Below are 12,785 nucleotides of genomic sequence, written 5' to 3'. Positions count from 1 at the left end.
CGCATAGTCAGAAATCTCCTCAAAAAATGCATCATTTGCAGAAGGTATAGAGCAAGGCCTATATGTGATAATTTATGGTAACAAGAGTTACATTGCAACTATGTAAGATTAAGGTTAATGAGAAAGAAAAGAATCTCATTATGTCCAGTTTCAGCACACTTTCGTGCATCTACTTACAACAGATTTTGTATCAGCGCACACAGAGACACAGCCGTTTACTTCCGCGCAGCTGTTTCAGTTTGCCCAAATGTACAAGGGTACCGTAATTCAGGGCAATCTAACCTGGTGGCAGGAAATGGGAAGTGCCGTATAAATGCACGGAAAATATAGCGCTAGTAGATGAGTGTATGGCATAATATTTCAGTCCATGGAGACGTGATGTAGAAGTTTGGGCGTGACATGTTTCGAATGATGTATGTTGTGTTTTTCACCTAGAGGTATGTAGACTTACAATGTACGCTATATGTGGTGACAATATTGAGGTTTCATACAAGAATGATTAACAAAAATGCTGCCTGGGCTAAAGTAGTTTGCCCATTTGAGTTGTTTGGTAATAACCGTGCAAGTATTATCATGTTTAGATATGGTATATTTCTGGCTGTAAGAGGACATACAGTTTCATTCACAGGATTAGTTTTTCAGTACCTCGCTCTTGCCATTCAGAAAGGTCTATGAGCAGATTTTGAGAAAAAGGAGTAGGAAAATACTTAACAATAACAACAAAGAGAAATTTTGATTTTTTTTTTTTTGTTGCTTTTAATAGGACATGATTTTGATGCCGGTGTGTCGTGTAGGGTATTATAGATGTAAGCAATGACTTAATAGTGAGGATGTTATTTGAATGATGGGTATAAAGACAAAGATGTTGGACACAATCGATAATGTATCGTTGCATCTTCAGAGTTGCAACGGGGGGGGGGGGGGGGGAATGCAGCATCCAAATATACTTTGATACGTTTTCACATCATTGCCATCATTGTATATTTATGTTTGATTGAAAGACATCATACCTGGATAAGTGTTTGATTGAAAGACACCATACCTGGATAAGTGTCTTGGTAACGAAGAGCATCTTCATTGTTTTTATCGCTGTACTCTCTCGTGTAAAAGCGTGAAATATGGATACATCGTGTGTCAAACAAACAGTGAATTTGACCAAAAATAATACCTTGACCAGCATTGATCTAATGTAACTCTAAAGTCCTCTTGCAATGTGCTTCAAACAATTCGTTACCTGTCGTTGTAAATTAATGTTTGCTATCTTCATAGTAAGAATTTTCCAATTGACTTTTAATGTCTTATTCTAGCTGAGAATACTTAGTATTGGTGTACACATTGCAACTCTTTTTTCTTCTTTTTTTGTGGCCGGGTGGGGGAACAGAAACAATCTCCAGAGGTTGACGGATGTTTGCTTTGTTTTTAAAGGGATGGTATAGTTTTGTTTGAGATCTATTTTCATGTTTCTCACAATTTTTGGTGAGATAATGAGAAACCTCTTACGAAATATGAAAGAGCATGTAATTCCATGAGGAATTCATCGTTTATTTGATGAAAATTGGTTTTGAAATGGCTGAGATATCCAAAACAGAGCGATTCTAATAAAGTGTGGGACCCACATTTTATTACGATTGCTTTGTTTTTCTTTGTTTTTTGGATATTTCAGTCATTCTAAACCCGATTTTCATCAAATAAACTTTGAATTCCTCTGAAAATGGTATGCTCTTTACTATTTCATAAGTGTTTTCTTGGTATCTCGCAAAAACTTAAAAGCCCAATTCTCGTCTCCACCAATACTGTACCATCCTTTTAAATTCAATAAAATATTTCCTGTTCTTGGAATCACAATTCATTTTTTTTTTTTACATGGAGAATTCATACGAACTTCTTACTAACTTTACCAATTTGGAATGATGGATTTGTCGCCACCGAAATCCCTCGGATGCTGTTCGGACGCGCCGTCTTTCCGACTGCGAATCGGCTTATGCAAGATGGGTGGAGTGCCAGGAGATGTGTACAACACACATAAAAACACAATGAGGCTGAGAAAGAAGAAACATCCGACCAGCATCGAGTTGTTTCCAGCACGGGTAGACATCTTGCTCAAATCGATCGTCCTGTTTGTACATAGAATAAGCAATTTGTGTATAAACACTTTTGACGTTATCACAATTTGTTATTACCGTTTTCATTACTGGCGTCCGTTCATATGTGCAATCGAAAACATACAAGAGATTTTAAACAAGATAAATTTACGATATTAAACATTTTTGCTTTACCACGTTTGTGAAATACGTACGAATTTTTATTTCAATGCACTGCTGGGAGGTCTAACTTTCGTTTCTTGACAACACCAATAGGCGTGCTGAGTTTTAAATTCATTGAGATAAGCGTCTGTGATATAATGATCATCCATCTGATTCCTACAAAGAGTGCTTGCCAACATATCCAACTGACAAGACTCTTCTTCTTCAAGAAAAGGGTTGTTCATCCAATCAATGCAATGAAATGAATACTACCCCGTGTGGTAATTGATCGACCACTCTGGTCACCTGCTCTATGCCAAGTTATATAATTATTCTTCGTTTGAACATGAATTCAAAAATTAAATGTTACGTCGGACAAGCTTATATGTCGCTTTGAAAACGAATAAAGTGCCCGACCAACTCAGAAATAAGAAAGTTCATTTGTATCGTGCATGACCTAACCACTAACTGGCTTATTCCCGGTAGTTGGGGACCTAAGGGCTCAAAATGGGTTGTTTGGTTCAGATTCTTCCAAAAGCACCAAATTTGGCTCATAGGTCCCTTGTACCATACTCTTTCGATTTTTGATGGGCGCCAAGACTAAAAAACCCTTGGGGCCGCCATATTAGTGAAATCCAATATGGCCGCCATCCGGGTTAAATGTCAACTGCAGTTACAAATTGAAAAGGTTGATTAAAGTAATGAATCCCAGTGGAAGATTTTACGGGGTTAGAGAAGGTGGTTCTAAATATCATTTCTGCAATTCAAGGTCATTATCACCTCTCAAGGTCACTATCACCTCTCAAGGTCACTTTCAAGGACAAATAAGGGTCAAACAGGCATTTCGGGCATTTTTTGAAATGGCATCTGTGAGCATTCAACTGCAATTCACTGGTACCCTATTTTGTCCCATTTGTCATCTCTTCCATACTTCTTCAATGGTCAATTAGGGCCAAGAGCAGTTCCATCCCCCTACCTATCTATAATGATTATGACAAATGAAAAATTATATTGAACATATATACGTATATATATATATATATATATATATATTATAGTGAAAACTTTGATCACAGAAAATGGGTTTCCATCGGTTTCGTTTTCTTTTCTCATTTTCTTTTCTCAAAGTTTTTACTATTTATCATTTGTTTCTGGTCAGTTTTCCATTTTGTTTGTTTCAATATATATATACATGTATGTATATATATATATATATAATATGTGTTGCAATATATAAATACAAATATAAATGCAATATATAACGCAATATATATTGTGTTGCAATATATATATATATATATATATATATATATATATATATATATATATATATATATACATATATATGTTGCAACTAGCTGGTCTGTTTCTATAGCTCGCCAGTTGTATGTACTTGGGGTGGACCACTTTACCGGGTTTTGCACCTTGAGTTTTCCGATAACGGAATGCCGATTCGGGATCTTTTCATGTGTGTGTCTGGGTTTGTGATTCTTTCACACACGGGACTTCCACTTTTTTATATCCTAGTGTTGAGGTGCAAAGTATTGTGCCTCTACTAGAGGGGGCGGTATGACAACTGACACCATTGCTCAGCTAGACTTGAGATAAGTGGGATTCGAACCCGTGCCGGAACACAAGTCTTTAGACTGGAAGTCATACGCTACCGAGTGAGCCACCTCGTCACCTTTCATTGTCAGTTATACAAATTTCCAGCTGGCAAGCGATATGATTCTCCTCCTGCTGAAATTGGTGTATGCCTTCGCTCCCTTGCAAGACAGCGTCTGTATCTTCAGCGAAGGAAACAATGGCTGAAGCTTAGATTCCAGGGAATCGAGCTCCTCAATGCAAGTCAGACCAGCATTCTAGGGGTAGTTAATTACATGAGATCATTAGAGTCCTTTAATGGCAGTATCTTATCAGAGTTGGTGAAGTCAATTCAGCTGAAGGTTTTTTCTAATCTTTTTTATTCTTTTTTTTTTTATCAAACGAAACCGTTTCTTTACTGAAGGCACAAATGACTAGGGAAACTGAACACCTATTGATGTTGTGTGAGATACTGATCCTAAAGAAAATAATCTTAACATTTTTTGCGCAGCAACAATGCGCAGAATTCTGACAAGAGATGGTGATGGCACCACTCAAACCTGAAAAATAAGATTGACAAATAAAGAGCTGCCCTCGTATATCAGCGCATAGATAAATGATATAGATAGAATAAATGGGACGGAAAACTCATCCTGAGCACCTGATTCGAGACTGCAATATCCAACAGGTATTGTGATCTCACAACCCTTCAGCTTTCCAACATTTTTGATGCGATCTACGCAAAGATATCTTTACATAGGATGACATAATGTTGCAGAACACTTTCTGGAAACAGTATGCAATCGCACTGATGAGCATAACATCACATTTTCGGTATGCATTTTTTTTTTCAAATCCCTTTGATCCGAGGGAGTTACGGGTGGGTCATGGTATTGGAAAGATAAAGCTCTTAGAAAGAAAGATATTATTCAGAGGGGTGAAGGCTCAGGTTTGAGTTTCTTCAGTTTGTCTCCCTCTACAAATGAAAATTTGTTGAGATCGCAACTGCTCATCTGTAAGTTTACAAACATGTCTGAAAAAAAGGAACCAGTGGGACTCGAACCTGTCATCTACTGCTTTCCGGGCGGCGACACTACCACCAGGCTGTCCCTGGTTGCCGGCAGTGACACGATGAACAAGGAACAAATACCCAAGCTCCGAGATTCCGACATTGTTATGTTAAGTAGTCCAAGGCGGACAAGGCATATAAGCTCGGAGCTTGGGTATTTGTTCCATGTTCATCGTGTCACTGCCGGCAACCAGGGACAGCCTGGTGGTAGTGTCGCCGCCCGGAAAGCAGTAGATGACAGGTTCGAGTCCCACTGGTTCCTTTTTCCGACATGTTTGTTAATTTACAGATGAGCAGTTGCGATCTCAACAAATTTTCATTTGTAGAGGGAGACAAACTGAAGAAACTCAAACCTGACATAAAGCTCTTTCCTGTACAGCTGTTGGTCTCTTCTAGAGCCCAACAGGCATTGACAGGATGCGACATCACTTCAGACTGGCTTCGATGTGGCATGCAAAATGTCTAAGTAATATGGATCAGCAAACCAGAGCTCACTGACACATTAACTACACAGATTTCATCCTGGACCTGACTCGACGGTATCGAAACCGTTCACATGTAACGGGTAGAACACTTTAATAATCGTGCTCATGTGCAGCGAGGGCTGATTAGCAACAAGTTTTATGGTGCAGCCAGCGTCAACGAGGGTAGGCATCATCTCGTCATAACGTGGGGGCAGATCATCAGAAACCACCCTATCTGCTCAAGCGGCGCTGTATCAACATTTCGAAGATGAGTACTGCTACAAGCGAGTTTCTACTGGAATCATGACAGCATGGGTCATGATGTGATCCCTGACTTCAGGGAGTGGAGTTGGAGTAAAGATGACACAGGTACATGGCAATTACTATCAGCCACTCTCCGCTCCAGTACCAAATTTCATTCTTCTACACTATACAGCTGTTTCAAGGCATGCATTGGGAGGTGGACAAATGGAAATGGAAAAAAAATGAATGAATGAATGAATGAATGAATGAATGAATGAATGAATGAATCAATGAATGAACGAATGTGAAGATGCACAATGTAGAGCAGGTGTCAGACGAGCCATGATCAGTAGTTTGATATTGCTGCAAACTTAAAGTGGGGGGGGGGGGAATTGAAGGCCTATCTGACGGGAGGAGACATTGTCGCAATGCCAGCGTCTCGAAGAATTTTTTTTTTATTCACTGTCACAATTAACGTGATTTCCAGGGCGACGTCCGAGACGTCTTCAAACAAAGGGACAACTAATTTGCTTCGAAGTCACGGGGATGTCGGCACGACTTTTGCAGTCGCAGGGACTTATCAGAGACGTCTTTTCTCAGCGACTTCTCCTCGTCGCCATTAGGTTATTATGGGTCTCCACAAGATGCGGGGACATCTCGAAGATGTTGCAGACAAATTTACTCCCCACGACATGGCCACAGTGATGGAGACTTCGCGGAGACGTCTCGGAGACAAGCTGGAAGCCGGAAATAGTCTCTGCAAAAATCGAAAATGTTCGATTTTCCTGCGACTCCTGGAGATTGGGCTCGTCTCGTCTCGTAGAGATGTTGCGGAGACTAGAGTTGCAATCTAGTCTTCAGGCCAACGAGATACCAACTTATAAAGTCTTGTGATATCATACCCATTCGCGTCCAAGCACTTTCGAATCTTGGTAGGCGCTGGACGGTGTCATGAAAGTTGTACAATAGCATATCTAATCTGTACCCCGTTAATGGTGTCACTGTGGCACGAGTGAAATATGCTTGTTCCCTACATGGCGTCACCAGGACCGTCAAATTCTCTAAACGGCATATTTAGCTGTGGTGGCACATAAAATTTCCTATTATAAGGACTTTTGAATCGAACTCTCTTACACAAGTTCGAAAATAGCAAATTGATGCCAACCTGATCTACTAAAAACTCTCTTAAACACGACAGAATTATTATTTTTTTCATCCAGATTAGGAGTGTTCTTCATAATTATTATTCTATTGAATTTAAATATGAATTATGAAAATCTATTGTGATTGAGGATCCTGAACTGCAACAGAAAAATAAAAGCACTTCTCTTTTTAGTGGCAACGTCAATGACGTCAATGACCCCCCCCCCTTATTGCTACACTATCAATGTATTAGGTAGCAATAGGATTATATTTCTCATACAAGTATGTTTTTTATCGCATTCCTTGCAGATGAAGATGAAAATAATAATCCAATAACAAATCTTGAAAACTCTTTGAAAGGGCATTACCCATAATTCAAACTAGCTCTTTTTGCTGACATTAAAGCGAATGCAAACACATTGAATTCCGCAAATATGACCAGTCAGTGAGGACATTTCCTCTTAGCGCCTGTAAAAAAAAATGGAATGACTGTGACATGAACTATGATATTTCATAGCTTTGGACAGAACCTCACTTAAAAGCTTGTGTAGCCATATAATAACAGGCCATAATTGAAATGATGCAGGAAAAAAAATACCGTAAATAATCATTAAAATGATATTGAAGGGTGACCAAGTCTTCAAATTGAATTGTGAAAATCTGAGTAAGATCCCAAGAACCGTATTACTCTCAGAAAGGGATTCTTATTATTATTCATGACTGTATACCTAGTCTTTGAAATCTTTAACACGAAAACAAATACATTGTATATTGATGTTAATCGTGAGAAAGCCCACCCTCCCTCTCCAACAGCCCTCAACAACTGCAATTCTATTAGCAAGGTGGCATTCCTGCTACATTGATTATAGGCAAGTCATTTTTAAATTACCTATTGTGAATATGATGGTTTGACCCAAAATGACCTTTAGGGTGACCTCATAAAGAAAGGTTGACACAACAACTACAGAATCGAATTCCTTGATCCTAAGAACCTATAAATCTGACTTTTCAAATAATTGTTTTTAATTACTATACTTGCCTTTAAACGTAGGTGGCGGCCATATTGGAAGTTGCAAAAATGCCGCCCCGGAGGGCGCCCTTCACAAGAAATATGCCCCTTTTTCAGCCGTTGGCAACTGCAATTTTATTACCAAGGCTGACATTCGTGGAATATTGACCATGGGCAAGCCATTTTTAAATTACAATTGTACCTGTAATGAACACAATGGCTTAACCCCGAAATGACCTTTAGGTGACCTTATAAAGAAAAGTTGACTTAAGACCATAAAAAGAACTTCAGATTTGAATTCCTTGAAACGGAAAACCTCTAAACCTGACTTTTTAAATGATTGTAACCCTTTTATGTTTTCAATTGCAAGTGACGTTTAAACCGGTGGCGGCCATATTGGATTTTGCCAATATGGCCGTCCCAGAGGGCGAACTTCTTGGCGCCCATCAAAAACCGGAATAGTATTGTTTGGGCTACATGTGTGCCAAATTTGGTGCTTTTGGAAGAATTCGAACCAAAAAGTCCCTTGCGCCCCCCACTACGGACTTCTCCGAAGCCTTTGACCACGATCAACAATGAAATCTTACTTTATAAGTTACAGCATTACGGCTTCCGTGGAAAGGCCTACGCGTGGTTCAGGAGTTTCAAAACCTACAGACAACAGGTTTTTGTTTTGTTTTTTCGACAATGCATCTACAGGGGCGGATCCAGGAATTCAGAGAAGGGGGGCGAAAAAATATTTGCGGTGCCACTTCTGGGCCCGGTGCGTCCCCCCCCCCCCCCCCCTGATCCACCACTGATCTATGATTCGTGACATTTCTTTGTTGCGGTGTATCCCACATATCTTCTGATACGCTCTCTTTTTACTTGCCCATGACACTCTAGTCTGTTGTATTCACATAGAGATCGTGAAATTCTTTTACAAATTGCAAATGAACAGGTTCGGCAATACGGTGCAATTAACATGAATTCGTAATGGTCATCGAAGGATTGTGTGAAGCGAAGGACAAATACTGCCGAAATCTGGGAATACTGGTATTATCAAAAAGTTGAAGTATGTTCTCCCGGACCCATACTTAACTTACTTACATGTAAGTTTTATATTTCCATATCTGAACTAAGGTATACTCGCTCGGGGAAATACCCATCAATATTGATTTTGATTGACAAACCTATTACCAAAGAAAAACAAGAGACCCGCGGGTCTAGCGCTCACCTGAGTATCGCAAGTTCACCTTTCACGCAGTCACTAATCTAAATTATTCACAGCTCTACCAAAATTTGACCAGGCATTCTGAAGTAGAAGATGAAAATGTACAATAAGGGCCCAAATTTTTAAAGATTCCTTAATTTGGGGGATTGGGGGCCCCCTGGGGCCCTCTGGGTGGGGCATGGTGCCCATTTTGATAAATTGAGATCCTGACCCCCTAAGGATGCTACCTGCCAAGTTTGACGAAAATCTATCATGAGGTTTTCAGGAAGAAGATGACAATGTACGATTCAGGCCCCCATTTGGACCTTCCTAACCAACCCCCACCCCCACCCCCCACCCCCCCCCCACCCCTGCCCCCAAGAGGGGCACCCCTGGATCTCCTATGAACAAACTCGAAACTACAGTCATTAATGTACTCACTCATAGTATTATCTTAGCTGTATAACTTCTGATTCTAGAGAAATTTTTTAACGATTCCTTCATTTGGGGGGTTTGGGCCCCCCTGGGGGCCCCCTGGGTGGGACATGGTGCCCATTTTAACAAATTGAGATCCTAACCCCTTAGGGATGCTACCTGCCAAGTTTGGTGAAAATGGGTCATGGGGTTCTAAAAAAGAAGATAAAAATGTACAATTTAGGCCCCATTAGGACCCCTCCTCACCTCCCTCCCCTGGGTCCCAAGGGGGGCACCCCTGATTCTGCCATGAACAAACTTGAAACTGCAGTCATCAATGTACTAACTCATAGTATTAACTTAGCTCCATCACTTCTGGTTCTAGAGAAGAAGATTTTGAAAGATTCCTTAATTTTGGGGATTTGGGCCCCCTGGGGGTCCCCTGGGGGCCCCCTGGGTGGGGCATGGTGCCCATTTTAACAAATTGAGTTCCTAACCCCCTAGGGATGCTACCTGCCAAGTTTGGTGAAAATGGGTCATGGGGTTCTCAAGAAGAAGATGAAAATGTACAATTTAGGCCCCATTAGAACCCCTCCCCACCCCCCTCCCCTGGGTCCCAAGGGGGGCATCCCTGATTCTGCCATGAACAAACTTGAAACTACAGTCATCAATGAACTAACTCATAGTATTAACTTAGCTCTATCACTTCTGGTTCTAGAGAAGAAGATTTTTAAAGATTCCTTAAATTTGGGGGGTTTGGGCCCCCCTGGGGGCCCCCTGGGTGGGTCATGGTGCCCATTTTAACAAATTGAGTTCCTAACCCCCTAGGGATGCTACCTGCCAAGTTTGATGAAAATCGGTCTTGGGGTTTTCAAGAAGAAGATGAAAATGTAAAAAGTTTACGCACGACGCACGACGGACGACGGACGACGGACGACGGACGACGGACGACGGACGACGGACGACGCACGACGCACGACGCACGACGCACGACGCACGACGGACGCCGGACGAAGGGCGATCGCAATAGCTCACTTGAGCCTTTGGCTCAGGTGAGCTAAAAATCAGACCAACACTGTCACAACAATGTCATAAAAAGAAATCTAATCTGTACCTTTGAGAGAACCTTAATCAAGTACTTACCTGAACTACCTCTGTATGTGGAGAATAGTTTTAAACTTTATGTTCCTTTTGGTCCCATCGGTAAGTCCCCGCCGGTAGTGTACCATCTAAACCATTGGAACAGCTTTGCTTCCCCAACTCCTAGAATTCCTGCTTCATCTGTACAAATGAATAAATATACAGACAAAGAAGGAGAGAAAGAAAACAAGAAAGAAATTTACCAGGATGTGAGGTACAAATCATACATAAATCATTTGAATATTCGTAGGTATCAATCATTCTACTGAACCAATAGCGTCTTTGAACAGACTCAATTTTTAGAGCACCTTTGTCATAATTATGTACATGTATAGGGCAAAAGTCCAAGCTATTTGATCACTCATGGCTGAAACTTGAATTCATTGTAAAGCCAAGTTGTTAAAATACATGAATTCTAACAAGAAAACAGAAAATTGCTTGTGTGTGACTGGTAATAACTAAATAAATTTCCACAAATTAAAAGTTAGGGTAACGCGTGGGACATCAAAAATCGTTTCATTTTTACAGATATCTCAAAAGTTTTCCACTTTTCTAGCCCAATACTAGTGGGACCACAAAGTCTGAATGGGAAGTTATCATGACTATGAGTTCCAGTTTCTCAACTAATTAAATATGCAAATGAGGGACGTGCCAAAATTGGCATTTTCCACGTGTCATCTTTTTAGGTCACTATTTCTCATTTGCCTAAAAGCTAATAATTGAATTTTCCTGAAACTTTCAAAAGACCAAATGTACATTAGTCTCCATCATAACCAGGAGAAGAAAAGTTAGTCTGATCAATATAATTTATACGATCTTTAATTAGATTTGGCAATGCGTGGGACAGCATACATGTGTGTATTTCGATGGGAGTATAGAAATTTTGCCATAAAGAAGTAGAATTCCCCCAAACCATATAGAACAATGAATTCTCTATACAGCACTGAAAATATCAATTACTTTGGCCTTGCACATTCCTGGCATTCTTTTACTGCGCTGGAAGTAAATTTTGAAAAGTTTTGCACAAAGCAACAAACAAACAAAATAAAACAAAACAAACAGAATTTACTTCATAGGTCTTCATAAAGTCAATGAGAACTCACCATATTTGGCTTAATTGTGATATGGTTTACCACATTCACTGAAGAGATGACTTAACTTTTCCTTCAATACACAAATTACAGAGCCTTAATCTTTTTCTTTTTCTTTTTTTTTTTACAAATAAAGTGTCCGCTAATACTGCTATATTAACCCAATTTTGTTTTTCCAGTCAAAAAATGAAATGAATCTATTGTATGTTGTGTATGTACAATATTTATTTGATGTTGTATGTCTAACTACTCAATATTTATTGGCACAGTATCTTGCTTGATAAAAAGTTGTTCAAGGTTTGTGTTTGATCTTAACCCTAACTAGGCCGGGCTATTTAGGTAGATCATAGAGCCGGGGGGGGGGGGCTCCTATGCCCCCCCCCCCCTCCAGATCTCAGTCGTCGACAGCGCGATCGCAATGAAAATTGGCACGCACATTGCCTATGACGTAATCTATGGTACCACGAAGTTAATTTTTTGTAAAATTATAATTTATGCTAATTTATGCTAATTTATGCACAATGATGCATGAAATCAGACAATTTGGTATAAACCACTAAATAAAGCTCAAAATGAGTACATTTTTTTGTGTGTGAATGTTCTTTTTAGTGTCCTGAGCAAATATAAGAGAAAAGAAAAATGCGGCATCAGAATAAATTTCTTAAGTATTTTATTTTTTTTTTGAATTTCTTATATATTTCTCTGTTTTTTCGAACTTATGTTTTTCATTTTTTTTCGATTAAACTTTTCCGCGACATTGTTCCAAACAAGAAAACATGCTGTAAATTGATTTTAATTTATAAAACCCCCAAATAATCATGCTTTTATGAAATTTGCCTGTAAACACAGTTTGCATTGAACTTGTAATTCACGTTTTTCAATTTTTGATCTGACATGCACGTACATATTTATGCGCAACTTCTGAACCGCGCGCCCGGGCATCGCAAATTTGGTGTCAAAAGATGCGGGAGAGTCAAAAGAAAAAAGTCATGAAACGTCGTGGCGATAACTTTTCGCGTTAACGATACATCGCGCGGCCTAGTAAGGGTTAATATGCGACTATGAGTGTAATGTCTTACACTACACAAGCGATCACGGTCGCTCAACAATAGTAGGTATCACACAAGCTGTACAACAGACTTTCACCATAGTAATAAGTGAACAACTTTGCACTAAGGGTGGGGGAGGACTAT

General features: G+C 39.8%; 1 protein-coding gene across 1 annotated transcript in view; it reads right to left on the bottom strand.

Moving 5' to 3' along the window:
* LOC139730347 (alpha-N-acetylneuraminate alpha-2,8-sialyltransferase ST8SIA3-like) overlaps positions 1–12,785 on the bottom strand; it is a 106,187-nt gene that overhangs the window by 44,332 nt on the left and 49,070 nt on the right. The window contains exons 2-3 of the mRNA XM_071641214.1: positions 10,505–10,642; positions 1,899–2,114 (exon numbers count right to left, since the gene is read on the bottom strand). Coding sequence (XP_071497315.1) covers positions 1,899–2,095 — 197 coding nt within the window. The 5' untranslated portion in view covers positions 2,096–2,114; positions 10,505–10,642. The remainder of the gene's footprint in view (positions 1–1,898; positions 2,115–10,504; positions 10,643–12,785) is intronic.

Source organism: Diadema antillarum, unplaced genomic scaffold (genome assembly GCF_040938485.1).
Source record: "Diadema antillarum isolate AM-2024a unplaced genomic scaffold, OU_Dant_1.0 seq00000302_RagTag, whole genome shotgun sequence".
NCBI lineage: Eukaryota > Metazoa > Echinodermata > Echinoidea > Diadematoida > Diadematidae > Diadema > Diadema antillarum.
The sequence above is the reverse complement of the archived record's forward strand: the minus strand, read 5'-3'. Positions and strand labels throughout refer to the sequence as shown.